The following is a 22,553-nucleotide window of genomic DNA, read 5'->3' as shown; positions in this document are numbered from 1 at the left end:
GGGGATGTGGTTGAGTGCCCCTGTGTTTAATCCTTGGTATCCCCACCAATGCATTCATTGTTAAGACCATACTGCATACTTATTCATATGATGATTTTTTTGTGTTAGATTGTGTGTGTGTGTGTGTGTGTGTGTGTGTGTGTGTGGTGCTAGGGATTAAACCCAGGGCTTTTTGCATGTCAGGCAAACAGTCTACCAACTGAGCTATATCCCCAGCCCTCTGATGATTTTTTGACTTGACATGAGACCGTAAATATTTTTGTCTTAAAAATTTTCATAAACTCCATGATAAAATCTATAGAATTATCATTCATGGCACTTTACTAAAGTCTTTATTCAATCATTCCCTTCTTGCTGGTCATTAAATTTATGTCATTCTTTTGCTACTATGAATAAGACCATTAAGATTTCTTTAGTGAGAAATCTTGGTTCCTCTTTCAAGGAAAGCTTTTCTTTAAGAGAGTTTACAATTTATATTAGTATAACAAAGGTTATAATTATGTGTAAATCTCTTAAGTAGTTAATTCTTTTCTAGAAAAGAATTTCTTGTTTTCATATATGAGTTTTTATTTGTTTCCTCAGAACTAGTACTCCATACCTTTAAAAAAACACATTTGCTAGTTGGAAAAATAAGAGAAATTGTCTTAGTTTAAACAACTTTATTAAGCATTTACTATAGGGCAAGTATATTATTAGAGGCTGAGAAAAGAAATATTTATTTATTTTTATTTTTGTATCAGTGCTAGGGATTAAACTCTAGACCTCCTGTGTACTGGGCAAGCACTCTATCACTAACCTACAGTCCCAACACCAAGATTATTTTTCCAGTGTCTGGTTTTAAGAAACTAAATGTACAATGGGAGCATTAGTCATATGAACTATTAGAAAGCAAAAGAAAAAAAATCCTATGAGAATCAAAGTCCTATGGGAGCATTGACAATGGAGTCATTACATATAAAAGTTAATGAAAAAATTAGAGTTGAATTTAAGAAGAATGGGAATTCAAAGGACAAAAATAAGGGAAAGATATTTCAGGCAGAAGAAATGTGAACCAAGAGAGGGAGACAGGAGAAAGTATAATAGTTCAGTGTTGGCAATTCAGGAGCATTGGGCAAATGTAGCAGAATAGCTTTAAAGGAGAATCCAAGATGGAAAGATGTAAGATATATGTTGAAGGGCCTTTATATATTGAATAGGTAGATAACAGGAGTGCAACAACAAAGAATTAACATTATGTATCTATTTTTATAATGCACTGGTTTGTATAATAAGAGGCATATATACATTATTTCATTTAATCACCTTAACCTTATGAAGTTTGGATTGTATTCACCATTTCACAGATCAGAAAACTAAAGTTCAAAAAGGTTAATTAATTTGCCCAGAATCACACATGAAATAGTAAACAAAGAATGAAAAATAGGTATGGATGACTACAAAGGCCATGCTTTTTATATTTTAACATAGGAAACTACATAATTACTAAAAGATTTTAAGCCTAATAAAAGCAAAATCAAGTTTTAGTTTTTTAATATGTAAGTCTGGTACAAATCTAGGAGGACTATTTTTAGGATACATGTTCATTTGGATTCCAATTTAGATTCAAATGATATTTAGTCACATCTTCTGTATGTTAAACTCTCTGTTAGACATGTTTCATGGCATTATCTAGTTAAATAATTTTGGTTGAATACAATATTTTTAAAAATTTCAAAACCTATTTCATATTGGCCAACTAGTTTCAGCTAATAGAAAAAGTATTTTAGAAGAAACTATGTGATTTCCAGTGCTACATCTATTTTGTAGTAAGTAATATCAGCATCATATCTGGTTGTATCAATATGAGGAATTCCTGTGGTCATATCCATTAAAATATTATTCTGAAACTTTAAAATAGCCAACCATATTTGACACAGAAATAATCAGCACTTTCAAATTTGTGGAAGATTGATCAACCTGCATAATTAATATTAAGTTTTGGTTGTCCAAGATTAAAGGTAATTATCATTTTTTTCATTCATTAGTATCCCCTAGGAAGATATCCAAAATATTGACAAAATAATTTGGGCAAAATGACCAATAATTGTTTTACCTTATTTTAGAATACTAAAGGCTAGATATTATAATGGCAAATGTAACTTAATTATGATAGTTTTCCAAGTTCTAATCAGTATGTTGTTGATGAATCTTTCGAAGTTTATAGAAACCTAGATTCTTAAACAAACAAGAATTTCTAGGGAAGCAACTGAATTACCAATTTGTGAACAAACATACATGTGTGAACCATCCCCATGCACTCAGAACACTCAGTAGTGGTAACTGTATTGTTCCAGCTGTACTAAAATATAGGTAAGCATTGTTCTTTGTCTTAACAGTTCACCAGTAAGGAACTCAGCATTTGATTGCAATGACTGTTCAAAGAAAATCAGTGTTGATCCAGACAAATGGCACATGCCTGATAATTCTAGCAACTCAGGAGGCTGAGGCAAGTTCAAGTGTAGCCTAGGCAATTTAGTGAGAACTTATCTCAAAAAAAATTGAAAAAGAAAATGTCTGGGGATGTAGCTCAGTGGTAGAACCCCCCCTATGTTGAATCCCCAACACCCCTTTGAATATGAAGTGAAGGGATGGAAGAATGATGAAACATACACTGACATTTATTGGCTAAACCACCCTTTACCCCTCACTTTGTACAAGTGTTAATGTGCCAAATGAAAAACAATGGAGTCTTTCAGATTTCTCCTCTTTGGGGCTGAAATACTGGAAGTTAATTTCATACATTACAGGGCTGGCAGTTTTTTTTTTTTAATTTAATGAACTCCCTTTACCTCCAAATGTAGTTAGCTTCTTGGTTCTTATTGACAACATTTGTTTCAAAAGAAGAGATAAGTGTAACAGCAAGCAAGAATTTTGAGGGAGGAAACAGTCTTAATAAAAATATTCATGGTATTTGTGCAAGTTTATATTAAGTCAAGGATAGATAGACTGGAGGAAATGTAGGAATAAGTTACAATCATAGCCCAGAGGAAAATGACCTTAACCAACATCTAGAAATGTTTGTACTTGAAGTGGGTCTGGGATAAAGGAATTATTATCTGAATTTATATAGCCAGAAACCTAACTGCAGACTAAATTATATAATAACAATATAATGAAACATAACTGTTCTGAAGTGGGATATATATGCAAACACCTTCCTATTTCCTGTGTCCTTCTCAGACCTCTCTTCTCTGCTCCAGATTCAGCTGCCTGTTTTAAATCTCAAAAGGGATGGCTCTGACATTTTAAACTTATTAGACCTAAAATTGAACGCTTGATCTTTTTTGCACAAATCTTCCCTCCAAACTTCTCTGTTTCTGGCCTTGAAGCCAGAAACCAGAATTTGTTTTTATTAGCTTTCTTCTTTACCTTTAACATTTCTTCTGCTTCAAGTCCAACCACCCCTACCTCTAAAATACATACTGCAAGTCATCCTTGGTCATTCTAATCTGAGCCACCATCATTTGCTGTCCAGGCTACAATTATTTCCTATTTTCATTTCAACCCCTCCCTCCATCTTTCACTGTTGTGGTTTGGATGTGAGGTGTCCCCCAAAAGCTCAAGTGTAAGACAAAGCAAGAAGGTTCAGAGGAGAAGTGATTGGGTTGTGAGACTCTTAACCCAACCAGTGAATTAATCCCTTAATCCCTTATGGGATTAACTGAGTGGTAACTAGAGGCAGGTTCAGTGTGGCTGGAGGAAGTGGTTAATTGGGGGTGTGGCTATGGGGTATATATTTTGTATCTGGAACTGGAGTCTCTCTCCTTCTTGATCACCATGATGTAAGCCATTTCCCTCTGCCACACACTCTGCAATGATGATCTGCCTCATCTCAAGCCCTGAAGACTGGAGCTGGCCTTCTCTGGACTAAGACCTCTGAAACCATGAACACTCAAACAAACATTTCCTCCCCTACAGGTGTGATGGTCAGATATTTTAGTCATAGTGGCAAAAAAAAAAAAAAAAGCTGACTAATACAATGCCAGAGTTGTTTTTTGGTTTTTGGTTTTTGGTCCCCCACCCCCAGCAGTACTGGGTATTGAATCCAATGTCCAAGCAAGCACTCTACCACTGAGATACACCCCCAGCCCTTTTTATTTATTATTTAGTGAGATAGGTATCTCGGTAAGCTGCACAGGTTCCTGGAACATGCCATCTTTTTGCCTCAACTACCCAAGCAGCTGAGATTGCAGGCCTGCACCATGTTACCCTGCCAGTTTTCTTTTTTAAAGTATAAATTTAATTATCCTGCTTAAAGTCCTTTATTTCTTTCCCACGATAATTAATGTGACACCTAAATTCCTTATGCTGGCCTTAGAAGGTCCTGCCTACCTCTCAAACCTCATTTCTTTTTAACCATTTTTTGGTTACTAGGCAAGAGACTTAAAATATAGCAGGTTCATGAGATGATAATACTCAGATTAATAATGAAGACTTGCTTTATTTAGGGAATGATTTCAGTGGTGGAAAACTATCATGGTCATATTCCTTTAATTACTTTATTTTGCAAAACCAGCTTCTTATTCTGGACATATAGTTATTCTGTTAGTATCCACAGGCAGTAAGTGGATAAGGAAAATGCAACTATGGGGTTAATATATCCTTTCAAGCATCTTCTGCCTGACCTGTAACACCAGCAGAATAATTGCTTATCCAAGCAGTACTAATGTGGAATTGACTCTAATGGCTGCAACATTATGACCTCAGCATAAGGTCATTGATGTCTTGACAACCTACATTCAGTTTGGATGAAAATTGATGGCTTTGTTTTTGTACAAACCTATGGAATTCATACATGAAACTTGTTCCAGAAAAACTCTGTCAAGTACAAGAATAGCTATGCCAAATCATATAATCATTTTAATTTCCCTGATGTGTTCCAGGATACAGTTCATGGAAAATTTGGCCATGAACACAAAAATTATACCTAAGAAGGCTAACATTCTTTAAATATAGCATTATTGCTTTATGATGAAACTATATATAGTTAATTCCTGCCAAAAGTGATATGAAAGAAAATATTCAAATGGTTTATCAGTCCATATATAACTAAACATAAACATATACTCAGAATTCAAACTTGTAATTTCCAATTTCTTAAAGTAGGACTTTTGTTCCTTTTAGTCTTAGTCAACAAGACTACATTTTCCAAAGATTTTATTTTTCTATAATTTTACTAATTCTTAAATTCTCTTATTGTCATTAAATATCTTCCATTTACAATGTTCACTATTGCTATTGGCTTAGCATTCTACTTCTATGATGAATGAAGACTGCATTACATAGGACATTAGTATAAGATTTCAGAAAGGAATTGTCAGCATTTGAAGAGCTAGAGGAGCTTTTTCATTGAGAAGAACACCTTTTCAACCATTTTAATCAACTCTGTAGTGGAGGAAAATTCAGGATAGCCCAGTCCCCACTAATAAAGACTTGATCCATTAAAATTTGAGGTATGGTTGAGTGGAGGTTCTTTTATTGCAAAGAAAAAAAAAGAGCTTTAAGAAGTATTATCTAGCTGATGAGAACAAATTCTTCCAAGGAGAGTAACTATATTCAGCATTGCTTTATAAAAGCTCCAACTTGCATATATAGTTCCCAGTCCTGGCCTTGAGTTAAGACTGTCAACAAGGGTAGGAGATTTCAGTTTGCTTTTTAGGCTTTGATTTTAGAATTCACACATAGTATTTGCTTCAGGCAGAATAACAGTTGCAGAAGAGACAGCAGGTGATAGGAGTGTGATTCTTCATGGGCAGCTATCCACTGCTGTTGGTTCAATGGTCAGGCTACAGAATTTTTTATTGCAAATCATTATTTTCAGGGTTTCAAACTTTCCCTTACCTCCACCTCTACCCCAGCTATCCTTTATATGTTCCAGTAGTTATTAGTAAGGTTTTTTTTTCCCTTTTTATTAGAGGTCCTATTTTTTATTAAAACAATAATCAAAAATGCTTTCAGACTGAGGTTTTTAAATAGTGTGAGAACTTGTAAAATGTATGAACCCAGATGTTGAAATGTGCTCAGTGATTTTTCATAGTTAGTACATATAGGAGAGTTTTTATGTGTTTTTTTAATTGAAGTTTCTCTGCTTTTAGTATAAGTTCAGACATACTATAAATCCAGTTTAGAAAACCTACACCTTGTCTTCAAGGGCACATGTTACAGGAGTACATGGTTGAACTTTTGAGTATCTATTAGGGATGCATATTTTAATTAATTAATTAATTAATATATATATTTTGTGGGGCTGGGGACCAAACCTAAAGTCTAGCCTATGCTAGGCAAGTGCTCTGCCATTGAGCTACATCTCCAGTCCAATGTGTGTATGTGTGTGTGTGTGTGTGTGTGTGTATGTATATATGTGTATATGTATATTTGTGTGTGTATATGTGTGTATATATACATATATATATATGTGTGTGTGTGTGTGTATGTATATATATATATATATATATATATATATATATATATATATATATTTATATATTTATATTTGGTGCTGGTAATTGAACTCAGGGGTATTGGACCACTGAGCCACATCCCCAGCTCTATATTGTATTTTAGAGACAGGTCTCACTGAGCTGAGTGCCTCACTATTGTTGAGGTTGGCTTTGAAATTCTGGTCATCCTGTCTCAGCCTCCAGAACTGCTGTGATTACAGGTGTGCTGCATCGTGCCCAGCCCACTATGCATATTTTAAAATTGCATTTAATAAGAATGCTCATTACTTTGCATGTTCCATGGATAACTTTCTTTTTTTATTTAAAACAAACTTTTTATTAGAGCTTTATCATTATACATAGTAGCTAGGTTCATCCCTACAAATTCATACATGTATGGAATTTGATTTCAGTTCAAATTCCCCTTTACCCTTCTCTTTTCCCTCACAGTCTCCCTCCCCTCTCCAGTTCTTCCTCTACTATACTAGACTTCCTTTGGCTCATCTATTTATTTATATGTGATTGGTTCTTTTTACTTAAACATAAAGGTGAAAACCCCTGTGGTTTGTTTGTTTGTTTATTTATTTATTTTGGTTGGTTCCAAGGATTGAACTTAGGGGCATTCAACCACTGAACCCCATCCCCAGCTCTATTTTTGCATTTATTAGAGACAAGGTCTCACTGAGTTGCTTAGAGCCTTGCTGTTGCTGAGGCTAGCTTTGAAGTCATGATCCCCCTGTCTCAGCCTCTGGAGCTGCTGGGATTAAGGTGTGAGCCACCACACCCTGCCCTATAGTTTATTTATATATGCACATTATGTGATTTTTTAAAGTATTCATTCTGCACTGCCTCCTGTTACCCATCCCTCCACTCTGCCTCTCAATCTCATTCTTCTGTATTACTATTGTAGAAGTTAATTTTCTTACCAAGTTTTTTCTCCTAAGAATGAGTCATTTTCTAATACAATTTTTTTTATTGTATGGATTTCTTATTTGGGTGCCATTTAAAGTCTGAAGAAGCCACAATGATGATCTTTTGTTATTGTGTTTGTATAAACATACTTGCTTCATTTCCATGTAAAGCTTTCCTATAAAATTAAACTATAAATGTATAAATGCACTTGTAAAAGAATAAAACAATGCTTATTGTTCAATGTGCTTCCAATATTCCTTTGTTTTTTTGTGTTTTTTTTTAATGTGTGCTTTCTGGATGAGTCACTTTAATGGTGTGCTGTCCAGCTGATACTAATTCTCCAACTAAAAATATTCAGTTAAGGAAAATTACAGAGTTATTTTAATCATGTTTGGGTCTGCTCATATTTAGAGTTTCCAGAGTAAATTTTTATGTGGCCTTTCTTAGAGCAAAGATGTAAGAAGTGCTATGTTACATATCAGTAGTTAAAATTAATAGAAATATTTAATTCTGAGAAAAATCCACAAGATAATTGAAAAGCTTTTATATTTACACAAAATTATGTATTTTGAAATGAACTAGAGAATGTCAGCAGAGAACTGTGATTTTTTTCCTTAAATTTATATTAGTTTTCTTACATGCCATGTAATTGAAGAGTCATTTAATTCAAAGTCTCACTTAAAGTATGTGTCTTTTTATTTTTCTTTCTTAAAATCATGAATTAACAAAATTTTATCACTTAAAATGTTTTGAGTGATGATCAGGCCACTGTCATATTTCCTCAAAGTCAGGAAAATGTGCATGTATATTTTTCAACTGAAACAAGTAGGTAAGAGAGTGTACTAATGTTAAAAGATTATTTATAGAGTACATGAAAGAAAGTTATAATAGAAAAACCAATAGCTATAATTTAATTTTTAGTGTTACAATTCAAATTCAGTAATTCAATAGTAGATGTAAAAATGAAATCAGAGAAAAAAAATTAAAGTGCCACCAGACTGACCAATCAGTCATTGAAAATGCCTGTAGTGGGAATTTACTCAGATATAAAATGTTTGCACTGTCATTAAGTATTCCCTAATTTATATTAGTGAACTAATATAATGACAGACACAAAAATATACCCTGAGGCTGTGGCTGTGCAGAAGACAAGCATTCCTAACCCACACTTTTGTTTAAATATTCCTGTCGCTCCAAGTACCTTCATCTCACTGCCACCTTCAGTAAAATATTTCTGTCTCTCTCTATTTCTCTTTATACATATAAACACACCCTGCTAATAACTATGAAGTGTTAGGTGGGCTAATTAAATAGTTAAGCATAACTTTATTTGACTCCCTCTTAAAATTGAGGCAAATGTATCTAAGGCAAGTCATCAGGCCGGTAAACACATATTAATTCTTTTCTAACACTTTTTAAAATTTTTGTCTGTTTTCTTTTAGACAAATCTAGAAAGCCAAAATAACTATGTTATAAATGTCTCCATGGAAATATAGACTATTGTATAGATTTCAGTTTCCAGGAATCATCTTTCAATTTTAAACTTACTACTATTTCAAACAGATTGGCTATTTGTTAGTATAATTGTCACTGGTTCCCAAACCTAAAATTCCACATACCTTCTAAAATATAGGAACAGAAAGTACAATCTAATTTTCTTTCTCTTGATTAGAAAGAAGATCAATATTAAATGAAATCAGACCCTAGTAGAGATAGCAGTAAATAAATCTGGTTTAGTTTTGTTGTTTCCTTCTGCTTTTTTTTCTCTCTTTTTGTTTTCCTCTTTCTCTGATTCTTCTTCATTATTTTTATCCTCCTTATCCTCTTCCATTTTTGTTTTTTGCATCTCAGTTGTTTAATTCTTGTTGGCACATACACAGAATTTGTATGTTGGAAAGTAGGATATAGACGGGAAGGTAATGAAATATGAAAGGAGTATTTATGGATTAACGTGTTATACATCATGTATAATGATAGATACTTTACATTTATTAAAGCATTTAACTTGAATGACTGACATTTAAGGAGAGTATTATTATCTGAATTTTGCAAATATAGGAAATGAAGGTCCAGAGAAGCTAATCCATAGGCTTATAATTGGTATGGCTAGTAATTGGTATGGCTGAGATTTAGAATGTATGTCTGTCCGGTTCCTAAGACCATTCTTGCTGCAACCAGCTCTCCACAACTGTGTGTAAAAGTAATATGGCTTTGTGCCATGAGTGATAAAAAGTACAGATTATATTTTAAGATATTGTGTAAAAATTTAAGTAATTAATTATTTAATATCATGGGAAGACTAATTGAAGGAACTGGTTTTACCTGAGTAGATTAAAAAGATGCATCTAATGCATTTTTCATAAAACAGAGTAGACTTGATCAGTGCAGGCAAAATTATTGCTAATGGGTATGAGTTCAGGTAGGCTGGTTTTGAGTCTTAAGTAAATTTTTAAAATTTCTAACAATTTCAACTGTCAAAAAAAAGGAATAAGCCACTTAGGATATAAGGAATACTCTGTTCTAGGTCCAGAGTGTGCATCATCCTAGATTTACTGGGCACTCTTTCTTTAACATGCCCCCACCACCAGGCTATTTGCTCCCTAGCCAGAGCAAGAAATTAACACCCTTTAAAACAGTATTATAGTCATGAAGGAACTGGCAGGTGAATGACCTGCTCACTCCCTCTATCTAACTTTTAAGTTATATGTGCTTTATCTGGAGACTGACAATATAATTTGTGAGGCCCAGGGTAAAATGAAAATGTGGAGCTCTACTGCAGAGGTTATTTACTGGGCTGAGGCTATAGCTCAGTTGGTAGAGTGCTTACCTTGCATTTACAAGGCCCTGGCACCACACAGAAAAAAAAAGAAAAAAAAATTACGTATTTAGAATTATTTAAATTTTATCTGTAATGGTAACTTTCAGGAAAAAATAAAGACCCACAAAAAAAACACACTTATACCTGAGCATTTTCTTTTGGTTTGATGAAGAATATTGAATACCACAGCCTGATAGGAGAAAAACACATAGGAGCTCATTGGAATGAGGGAACTTTTGAACAAGTCTCAGTTGTTCAGAGTTTTCTGTCTCATCTTCAGAGATTAGAGGTTTGTTTTCTCTGGGTTTAAGAATGATACTTCTCACATGAGAATCTTATGACCTCTTTCAGGGACCATCTAAGTCTCTCCTATACATGTCATTTCTCAAATTCCTTTAGCTTAAAATACTCATTATGACAAGGTGCAATATTTTGTGATAGCCTGCCTAGACCCCTTCACATCCCTGTAACTTGAATGACACAAGCAACTGTTCAATTTCTTATGTTTAGTTTCAAGTAAGTGGGGAAGAACAATTTTACAGAGTTATAGAGAATGTACCAGTAAAACCTAAGGAAAAAATTTCCATTTTAAAGTTAGGAAGAATGTTTTCCTTCCCAGCAAACTCATTCTTTAAATAAAGGGAGCAGTGATTGCTGAATCATTAGCAAATTTTGGGCAAGACAAAACTCTTATATTCTCCAATAAGAATGATTTCCAAGCTTGTCAGATCTAAACAAATGGAACTAACTTGGACAGAGCTATTTAATTGACAGATTAATAGAAAAAATAGTCTATACTATTGGTATTTGATTTTCAGTCTCTTGAACCTCCATGTGTATCTAAGGTGATTTCTCCTTGTTGAGTATGAAGGTGTGTGCGTCAGCATGATGAATTTGTATCAGAACAGTCTGGTTGAAATTTGTCAGTGGGTCGATTTTTTTCAATCTCTTAAATTTTTCATTGTAATGCTGCTGTGTCTCTGAATGAAACAAAATTTACTTTAAAAATAATTATAATATTTTTCTATTTCTGCTGCACAGTTTTTAATGAAAAGAACAAGGCTCAGCAGCCAGGACTTAAAATCCAGTGTCACAGGCTGCCTACCTGTGGAGTTGTAATGCTTACCTTGTCTCTTTAACTAGAATGTTGTATCCTGCTGATGATAGTGATACAGATGTCTTTGTACATAGTTGGCAGTCATGCTGTATCTAGAAAACATTTAAAAGTTTTTTTTAAGTACCTCTGTGAAAAGAAGGCATCATGAGAGATCTGAAAAGTATGCAGTTTGAACACAATACTTAAAATTATTAGTTGTCAATGAGAGAAAAAGTGAAGTGCAGAGAATGTTAGGGGTAATTAAGGCAACTAATGATAGTGTTTGAGGCATGCCGAAGCTTTGTGGGTGTGTATGTGCATGTGTGTTCATTGGGGTTTGCTCTAAGTTCTCTTTCTATATCAACAACTATTTTTCACATCTCTGTTGAGTATGAGAATGACTGAAGATGGAAACTTTTACTACAGGTGTTAGTTTATAAAAATCAGCATATTTAAACAAAAGAGGAATATTTGATTCTTTTATATAATTTCACCTTGAATCATTTATAGAGTGAAGAAAATGCATTAATAAGATAAGTTCTTTTTGAACCTTAGTTTCTCTTTAATCTTCAAATTAGATTTTTAAAAATGAAATATTAGAGATTTCTTCAATAAATTTAAATGGAAATGGATTCATTGAAGTAATGGCTGAATAAAATGGTGGCATTGTCATATTAAACATGATGATTTTTTTTATATTACACATTTTCATTTATTTCATGGAGAGTAGAAATTTTATGAGTAGTAATTCGGAAAAATGTGAGTTGACTTTATGTAACTGTTCTCCCTGTTAAAACAACACTTTAAAACAATACTTTAAATGATATTGGTTTTAGTTATTTTGTGGAACACCTGGTAAAATATGCTAAACCTTTTGCACTTTGTTATTTAGTTTCAGCTCAAAATCTTAAGAGCAACCTTGCAGCAATGGAACAACAAATTGTTCATCTGGAACGTGACATCAAGAAAGTTCCCCAAGCAGAAAATCAACATGATAAGTTTGTTGAAAAGATGTCGATATCCTTTATTTATTTATGTATTTTATTTATTTGTTTGTCTGTGTCTGTCTGTCTATTTAAAACGTGGTTAATTCTAGACTCCATGGTCTCTAACACTGTCTGGATGTATTTCTGTGTATGCTGTTTTTATATTAGCTGTATAAATTTTGTTTCATGATGCTTGGAAACAGGTAGAGTATAAGCAAGGGAACAATTAGACCTGAAAAATTGCCATTTCTCAAAGAAGAATTTCATTTGAAAGCCCACAAGATATGCAAGGTAAGTCTTATGAGGCTTGATTAGTCCTAAAACAAAACAAAACAAAAGAAAGAATCTTCTTATGTAACCAAGAGCATAAAAGAGGTGATGGATATTAGATTTTTTTGGTCTGAGATTTTCATTTTCTTTTTGCATGTGTGCATTCATTTTTTGAGGACATGTGTGTATTTTCTGATGGCATTTGTATGTTTTGGAGGACAATTGGAAGATGACTAATATCAGTAGACTAAGAGGATTATGAAATACAAATAGATGCATGCATGAATAGATGAATTGATCAGTAGGTGATATATTTAAATTATAATTTATATTTGTATATACATATAAATGTAAAACATTAAGCATTTCTGGCTAAAATATTTTTCAAACTCCTATTTTATATGTGGTATACTAATAAATTATAGAAATATATGAAAGGAGAACTTGAGAAATAGCATTTAGCTTGAATTGTTTAATGTTAAAGCTGGTGTCTAAAGATAAACTACATTAGAGCTGAGTTGTTTTTTTTTTTTTTTTTTCTATTTTGGTTTTCAAAGTTAAAGCCATATCCTCCTCCTCTGGGTTTAAATAAATATCTTGAACTGCAGATTGATTCACCATTTTATATCTCTAGAGGGAATAAATACTGTAAATTCTTTATCTGATATTAATTCCTTCTACAACTACATGGGAGTCACCTTGTTTCAAGGTTAAAATATTGCCTTTTCTTCTCATATATACTTTCTTTCCTTCCCAACTTGGATGTCTTGGTTCTGAACCCAAATTATTTGAGCATGACAATTTAGACTTATGTTGAAAGTTCTTTTTTGTTCTCACTGTTTTGGTTCATGAATTAACACTGTGTTTTATGTTTTCTTTTAATTATGCTGAGTACTTTTATAACTAGGAATTTTGGAAGCATAATCTCACAAGTGTTTGGAGATAGGTAATCCTCAAAATTAACCTTGGATTACATAACTGGCTACATTCAGATACTTACCATGAGGGTTTCACTTTATCGCTGATTAGATTGTTTTCATTCAAATATAATATATTGTCCTGTGCCTGGAAACACAGCCTTCTTTTTTACACCTTTTGATTTTGGTTCTTGCCTCATACATTTGAATTTAATTCCTGATCCCCTCATTCATTTGAACAGTTTCTTCTGTAGTTGGCTTATGGCCACACAACAGCTTGCAACATTGAGTTTCTGTTGCTCATTTAGAAAAAGAAAAGTAATTTCAAACCCTCATGAACTTGGCCTGGACTCCTTATTTTATTTCTGTCTTCATGCAGGTAATTAAGCACTTTTAAATGAAAATCCAGAGCATTCTGAATCTGTCTGTTACAGATGAATGGCTATTCTTTATTTAAGTGGCACTAAAGTGTGACTGTTTGTCCACAAGGGGATTGAAAACTATATTAAAATGTAAGGGGCTGTTACTTTGCATATCATATTTAAGAAAACAAAATAAAATATACAGCAGTTTATTTCAGAGAAAAAGAATATTGAGTTAGTTAAAAACTAATTAATTACAGCAGTAAAACTATTGTAGAAATTATTATTCTTGTGTAAGACTCCTTCAGTATTTATTGAGAGTTTCAGTCTTCCAGAAAGAGGCAGACAAAATGCATGATCATCATGTATACATTATGTGAGATCCGATGCCTGCTTTATATTTTTGTACCCTTCTGGACATCTAAAAAAGAAAAGAAATTTTTGATTGTGTGATAATTGATCCTGTTTTAAAATCAGAATCATGTTTTCATTTTTATTATAGGATTCTTTGTACTGGATGATCTTCTAGTGTTTCTGTCCCCTGTCAAAAATTGCTTTGCTTTAGGCACTGGCACTTTAAACTGAATTACTATGGGCACAGTATGGCAGTAGTTTGTCTTAAAATCACCTTTCCTACTACATGGTAATATTTCTATATGGACTGTGAATTCAGAAACTGAATAGGATTCTCTACCTTTTTGGACTTTGAGAACAGCAACAGGGCTATGGTAAGCAGCAATGGCCTGATGGCCACAGAGCAACTAAATAGGTACATTGAATCTTTTTGCCTAATCCTTAGATTGGTCTATGTAAGACAGCACCTTATGTTCTCCTTACTCTTTCATAGTATCCACCAAACTTATAGTTAGTGTTCAATGCTTTATTGCTGAGCAAAGAAAATGTAGCAGTGCACAAAATAGAAACTTGACCTTAAGCTGCTGACAGTCTGGCACTTACATCATTTTTGCTGTCCCCATCACAGAGATCATATCTGGTTTGTTAATTACCATGTACTCATAATAATGCCCACAACCTTGCATAGTGTAGGCATTTAGTAAATGTCTGTTAAATCACAGAATTCTGTAGGTACAGACAATGGTGATCACCCTAGTGAAGCCCCTACTTTTACTTCACATATCAACAGGGATATTGTCAAGTAGTGGCAGGTTGTGCTTATAGTAACAAAAATTTTCATCATAGATGTGTACAGTGGCATATACCTGTAATCCCAGTGACTTGGAAGGATGAGGCAGAAAGATTACAAGTTCAAGGCCAGTCTTAGCATCTTAGTGAGACCATAAGCAACTTAGTAAGACCCTGTCTCAAAATAAAAACATTATATTAAAAGGGCTGTTTTTATAGCTCAGTGGTAAAGCACCCCTAGGTTTAATCCCATAACCCCCCAATTATTTTCAATCATATAAGTCTTTCAGGAACTTGAGTAACATTAAATCATCTTTTTAGAGTATGCCTGTAAAAAGGTATAATAAGTTTTAGAAGTGATGGTTCATGCCTTTTAAGGTAAATGTCAAAAAAATTGACCAAAAAAGAGAAATAGTCTCCTGTAAGAAGAGTTGCCTGGCTGCTTTCAGACTCCTGATGCCAGTGATTTTAGAAGGAAACACATCACCTTTGTCTCCCTTTTCTATCCAAATTGGTTGCTTTTCTGAGTCAGAAGAAAATAGATAGTGTGGGGGAGAAAAGATTTCTTCTCTTACCCATTGCAAGGTTCATGGCTGAAACCTCTATAAGAAAAGACATTATCAACAAAAGAAAAGCACACACATTTATTTAATGCAAGTTTTTATAGAACAAGAGCCTTCATATATGAAGAGCCAAAGAAACAAGTAGTACTGTATTTTTATGAATTGTTGTGATCATAAGACAGAGGAGTATGATGTAATTATAAAAAACTGGGATGGGCTGCAGAGGACAACTGAACAAGGTCTGTTTGTTCAGATACTTGACTTCTCTATGCAACATTGCTTTGTTCTGGGTATGGGGCAGGACACCTGTTCCATGACAGAGGAAGGAGGAAGAAGGTCAGACAATGACCCTTCCTAGGTTTTATAGCCTACTTCTCTGAATAAGAGGCAAGAAGAATTCTAGTTTCTGTGAACTCCTTCAGAAGAGAAGGGTATCAGATTAGGAGAACTTTCTGCTTCTGACATGTACCTCTGTTTTCTTCAGCTTATAACACTACGTAGGCCAAGTGATATGGTTTGAATATATCCTCTTCAAAATTTGTGTTGAAATCTAATGTGCAGGTTATCAATAAAAAGAGGCAGGGGTTTTCAGGAGATGATTACGCAATGTAAGTTCTGCTCTGATGGATGGAATTAGTGCCTTATAAAAAGGCTAGAAAGAAAGAGTCCAGCTTCCTCTTTTGCCCTTTCTGCCATGTGAGGATACAGCAAACAGGCACAAGCTGCCCCCACCAGAGATTATAAAACAGGAAGAAAATCAGGAAATTCTCTCATACAACATAGGTGAGAAGTTCTAGAAGTAAAAGGGGTGATCTTGATAACCACATGGAGAAAATAGTAGTTATCCTGATTTTTTTTTTTTTTTATGAAACAGCATTCTTGGTACAGAAACTCCCAACTTTAGACAAGGTTCTGTCCCAATAAACCCATAAAATATCAGAAGTTGAAAATGCATTTAATATACTTAACCAACCAAACAGATACCTTAACTGTGCTGACCTCAAACATGGTCAGAATACTTACATTAGCCTATAGTTGGGCAAAATCATCTAACAATAAGCCTATTTTCTAATAATGTGTTGAATACCTCATGTTATTTATCAAATACCTGTAACAGATAAACAAACAACAACAACAACAACAACAACAAAAACCTCTGGTGACCTAGTACACTATAGAGTATTGGTTGTTCACTCTTCTTATTGCCTGGCTCATTGAGAGCTGGGGCTGGTCATAGTTATCCAGCATTTCAAGGGGGTATATTACAGAATATTTCTAGCTTGGGCAAAGATTTTAAAAACATTCAAAGTAAACTTTCTATTCAATGCATATTAGCATACACACTTAAGTGCCACCATAAAGTTGAAAAATAACAAGTTAAATTCTAAGTCAGAGACCATCAATATTCTTTATATTAATATGCTCATAACAATCCTAGTATTGGAAGGTTTTAGCTCAATTGTTTGCTCAGTGAATTGAAATAAAATCTTTACTAGTCTTTAGTAAATGCTATAGATATTCATTTATCAAATATTTATTATGTATTACATATTGTCTAATGTTACTTTCGTGAACTTTCCAAAAAATGTTCCCATTATTAAATGAGGAATATTTTCCATTTCTGATAACATCAACCAGTTGTCCCTGTGTCATTGTAGTGAGCTAGAGTTATGTTAGGATAGCATTAGAAACTTATAAACCTATTTACCACAGTTCATATTCTTCATTCATTCATTTCTAAGAGTCATCTCTTTTTATCTTTTAAAGTTACTGTGAATTCTATAGTTTATGTCCGTATTTGGCATCTGCTGTGAATATTTGTGGGGTGAGGTTCAGAGTCACATCTGGTTTCCACTCTTTGAACAATAACCCATGCTTGAAAGAGTGAGAAGAAACATCATGAATAAGACTCCTAGCTGATCTTGGGTCTTCTCTTGGACTTGACAGTGTATGTGACACTGACATTATTTGCAAAATTGTAGCTTTTGTCTTCTTCACACATCACAAGGTTGATAGCTCACATCACCTCCATCAAAAGATAGATTAATAAGAAAAAAACACAGCAAATTTAATTAACCACCATTTTATGTGATGAAGACTCCAGAGAAAACTGCCTATTGCTTATTGCTAAGTCTGTTGAAAGAAGTGGATAGTTGAAGAGAAACATGATCAGATGAAAAGTGGTATAATCTCATGTTAATAAACAGGGAATTCACTGGACAAGATTCTTTCTGGGGTCTCTGCATTGACATTTCTTCTCCCCCCAACCCTGGGTATAGGGCAAGACTCCCAACAGTCACATGAACATTTTCAGTGGAGAAGGGAGGAGCTCCGAGTGATCCTTCGATATTTTATGGCTTGACTGGAGGGGAATTCTATTTTCTGTGATCTACTTCTGGGAAATGGGCAACAAAACTTCAGAGAGATCTTGTTCTGGGGTCAGTGTATCTCCTGCATCTGAAAATACTTAGCATGCGAAGGCACCGTATTTTAGGAAATTGTGTTCTGAGGCCTAACACTTTTGCTTTCTATCATTCTTTTTCTCTTTTAATCAAAGTATTATTTTACTTACTTTTCATTGCTTTTTCAGACAGGAAAGAAGCCTGTTCTTAAAAGAGGACTTTATAGACTTTAAATATGTATCGTGGCCCATCCTTAATATCTTAAGCTGTCTAGAAAAAAGCACATTAACCACAGTGTTGACCTTAGTGCTTATATCCTGTTGACAAATTTTTTACCACATTTACTCACAGAAGTTTTGTCAATGGCAGGGCTGTCTATTGCCCCACATCAGCTTAGCTTTTTGATTGACTGCTGGTGAAATCATTTCCCCAACTGGAGGACAGGGAGTGACTGAGCAGCAGGAACACCATTAACACATTGACAAGAAGAGCTGACAGAATGTTAATGACATTAACACCCTGTCAACTAACTATCAACACCTGGGATTTCCTCCTAGTATGAGGGAGAGTCATTCCAAGTGGTTACAAATGAAATCTGTGAGGAAGCACATTGTCCTTTCCAGATAATTCAAAACAGATTTGAAGTCTCTAATGCATTGCCATTATGTTAATTTTATTCCTCTATTCATTATTAAGAGAATAATTTAAAATAGATGAAAAAAATTAAATTATTATTCAACTATAAGTAATACTTATCACCTTTGAGAACATGCCAATAACAGGGTTTAGTGGAATGATAATCTAAATGTCATTTAAAGTTCACAAAACAAAAACAAATAACAAATATATATTTTTTAAATGTAGTATCCAGGCCATTTTTTGTCTTTTAAAGAAAAATTGAGAATGTCAGACTAGACTTAAGGGAAAATCACCACCTCTGACTGTTGGTCCTTACCTTCTATTGCCGGTTGTTCAAAAATTCAGAAAATTCAGGAAGTTCTAAGCAAGGTTTCTTTAATGAGACTCTTCAAGTAGGAGAGGGTATAGGATAGAAAAAAAAGAAAAGAAAAGGGGCATGGTCAGTAATGGAAATAATGCATACATTGAAATGCATATTGTTGCCTGACATGGTGGTATAGGCCTGTCATCCCAGATATTCTGGAGGCTGAAGCAGGAGTATCTGAAATTGGAGGCCAACCTCCACAACTGAGAAGAACCCTTCCTCAAAGTAAAAAGAACTGGAGATGTAGCTCAATGATAGAGGGCTTGCCTAGTATTCACAAGGCCCTGGGTTCAACTACCAGTACTGGCAGGAAAAAAGCAGATTGTTTCCAAAGTCATTGTGGAACCTTATCCCACCGAAAAACCAATGACTGAGAGAAGAGTATTAGGGATAAAAAAATGGCTTTATTCATAGGCCAAAGAATAGAGAAGAAGGTACCTTGTTCACAAATCAGCTTCTCGCCTTCAGGTAGTTGAGGGGTTATAGATATAGGATGGGAATAATAAAAGAAATGAACTGGCTAATAAAAGAGGAATATTAATATATTTTCAGGGAATGAATGTGTATATTCCAGGAACTCAGGATCACCTCTTTTCATCCCTTTTATGGTCTTGTGTTTCCAGTCTTGGCAGTTGGGAGGTGGGGGACTAGGCAAGTGTACCTCAAGTTAACCTTTTCAACCAGATATTTCTCAAATGATTGTCATGTCTACAATCAGTGGTGAGTAGAATCTGGTCCAAAGTTTTAAGTCAATAAAGGAAACAGACAAAATGAAGACAGAGATTCCACACATTTTCATTGTGTTTCAGTCACCCATTGGATATCTTCAGGCCCATGTGAAGAGTCAGTGATTTCAGCAAGAGAGACCTTCAGTTCCCTGAAGAGTAACCTAGGTAACTATTATCATAACACACACATCAGGTGTTATCTATAGCAAAGCTAATAGGAGAATAATAATGTATGACCTCCAAAATTAATGATTTTTAAGTTGACTAAGAATAAGTGAAGCTAGAGGGTTTATTTATATTTCTCCTTGGTAAGAAAAGCACATAGGGGAATACTGTTCTTTTTAAAAGGGAGATTCTTAGCATCCTTTGAAAGGCACACTCTTGATAGTGATATTGGATATTTTCTGTTCCATTGTACATTGAACTAGATAGAAGGTATAATCATTCATGATAAAATGGTAATAACATAGTAATAATAACAACTATTATCAAAGAGAATCAGAACCATATAGAAGTGAAAGCAGTCAAGGCAAATTTTATTCAGAAACTATTGTGATAGAAGAGAGATTCCAGTTTACAAACGAGATGCATTTTGGACACAAGGGCAAGTGGGGATTTGTAGCCATGGAACAGGGTAGAAATCAATGGACAGAAAATTACCAAGAGAAAATATCCAGGATAAAAAGGATTCTGGCTTAACCAATTTGACAAGATTCTTGATAAAGACACACTGGGTTGAAAACAAGCAGAAGTTGGGAGATGAGGAATTTGCTCAGATACCAAGGATGGAGGATTTTCACTCAACTGACCCATCAGACCTCTTGCTAAAATTGAACCATTCAGGACCAAGGAGAAAACCCAATGGTGCGGCCTAGTCAAAAAGAGGAATCAAGGTTATTGTTTAAAGAGAGTGTTTTTACTATTTAGTGAATGTCATGTGCCAGCCATTATGCCAGGATGTAACTATACACACACACACACACACACACACACACACACACACACACACAGAGAGAGAGAGAGAGAGAGAGAGATAGAGAGAGAGAGAGAGAGAGAGAGAGAGAGAGAGATTGAATATCCCTTATTTGAAATGCTTGAAACCACAAGAATTTCATATTTCAGATTTTTTTGGACTTTGGGTATGCATAATGAAATATCTTAGGGATGGAACCCAGTCTAAACATGAAATTCACTTTATATTTCATAAACACATTATGCACACATAGGCTGGGGGCAATCTTACACGATATTTTAAGTCTCCTGCATTTTAACTGTGACCTATCACATGAAGTCAGGTGTGGAATTTTCCACTAGTGTTGTCACATCAGTGCTCAAAATGCTTCAAAATGTAGAGCATTTTAGAATTTAGGTTTTCAGATTAGGTATGTTTAACCTGTTCCCTGCCACAAATCATCTCCAAAGCAATCCTATGAGGTAGGTAATATTATTGACCTTATTTTAATTAGCCTTATTTCAAATATAAGAAGGCTAAAGAGGTTCAGCCATGTACTTGAAATCACATAAGTAATCAATATCGCTAGTGAGAGTTGAGATCCAAATTTTGTTCATTTGGAGTTTAACCCTTGTCATGGTGTTACGTGGCCTTTCAATTCAGAATGGTTCATAAATCTGAGATGAATTCTACATTTGTTCCCTGTGAAACTACTTTATTGTGTCCTTTCCTGTCTCGCTCAAAATGGAAAACTATTCTTTTTGAAAGGATTGTAAACTAATTTAAAAATTAGCTGTTCACTTACACTATCTCCTCCAGAAAGCCTTTCTAATCATAGCAATCAAAATTAATTTCCTTGTCCCTTGTGTTCTCATAATATTTGAATACTTGGATTAGCATACTTGCTCATTTGCCTATACTCTGTTTATGTACATGTCTGTTGTGTACACTGGGTTATAAATTTTTGAGATATGTATTTTTATTCATCTGAATATTCTGCAACAAGTGTAGCACAAAGCTTCATAGAAATTTAAGTACTTAATAAATGTTTAGTTAAATAGGTTTCAGTTTCATTGTATAATGATATTAAACCTAGCACTCTGGCAAGTAAATAGAGAACATAGTATTCTAGCATGACCTCAGTTTGACAAGAGAGAGGACTCTAACATGTTTCAAATGTTAGGCTTTTATCATATTTTGACTTTAAATGCAGGTATTGAAAATTAGCTCTTAGCAAACCCTTAGTAGAAATCATATTCTAAGAAACTGCCTGAATGTAGCATGTTTTTTAGGATCTGTTAGCGCGCACGCGCATGCACACACACAGACACAAAAAAAAAACATTTCTATTTGAAGAGTCTTGTTTGAAATTCAGACTGAAATTACGCTGACTATAAGTACATTTTTCAAACATTGTTCAGGGAATTGACAGACATTTGGTGCATGATGCTGATGATGAGAACAGAATATATTGCTCGTTTAAAGGGTGCATAAACCTTTTCAGGCCTCAGGAGACTCATCTGGGAAATCATCTTTTTCAGAACATAAAACGGGACTTAATTTGTCTGAAAGAGTTAATATACCCTCAGTCTGACAAATTCTCATCATTCTTACCAGAAACTAAGTTTTAACAGATTAAAAACCTTTCTGTGGGATTTATTTATAGAAATAAAACAAAAGGAACCTTGAGAAAATTAAATTACCCAAAATGGTTATTCTTATGTGAGTGTGCATATATACTAGAGAACATATAGCATACCTATTATATCTATTCATAGTTATAAAGATAAAGCCATTTGGATCTTTACAAGACCATAAATTGGATATAGTAATGAATCTATGAATTTGATTCATTTTACTTTGATTTAAAATTTACTGAAACTCTTTTCAAATATGAAATGCATTTTTGGTATGTTAAACAA

General features: G+C 34.1%; 1 protein-coding gene across 4 annotated transcripts in view; it reads left to right on the top strand.

Moving 5' to 3' along the window:
- Positions 1 to 22,553, top strand: part of DIAPH2 (diaphanous related formin 2) — an 813,387-nt gene that overhangs the window by 494,371 nt on the left and 296,463 nt on the right. For all 4 annotated transcript variants that reach the window (XM_081278193.1, XM_081278192.1, XM_081278190.1 and 1 more), the window contains one exon: positions 12,198 to 12,318. In XM_081278193.1, the coding sequence (XP_081134319.1) occupies positions 12,198 to 12,318 (121 nt within the window). The remainder of the gene's footprint in view (positions 1 to 12,197; positions 12,319 to 22,553) is intronic.

This window comes from Spermophilus citellus (assembly GCF_964194105.1).
Source record: "Spermophilus citellus genome assembly, chromosome: X".
NCBI lineage: Eukaryota > Metazoa > Chordata > Mammalia > Rodentia > Sciuridae > Spermophilus > Spermophilus citellus.
Note: the sequence above shows the minus strand (reverse complement) of the source record. Positions and strands in the feature narration are given on the sequence as shown.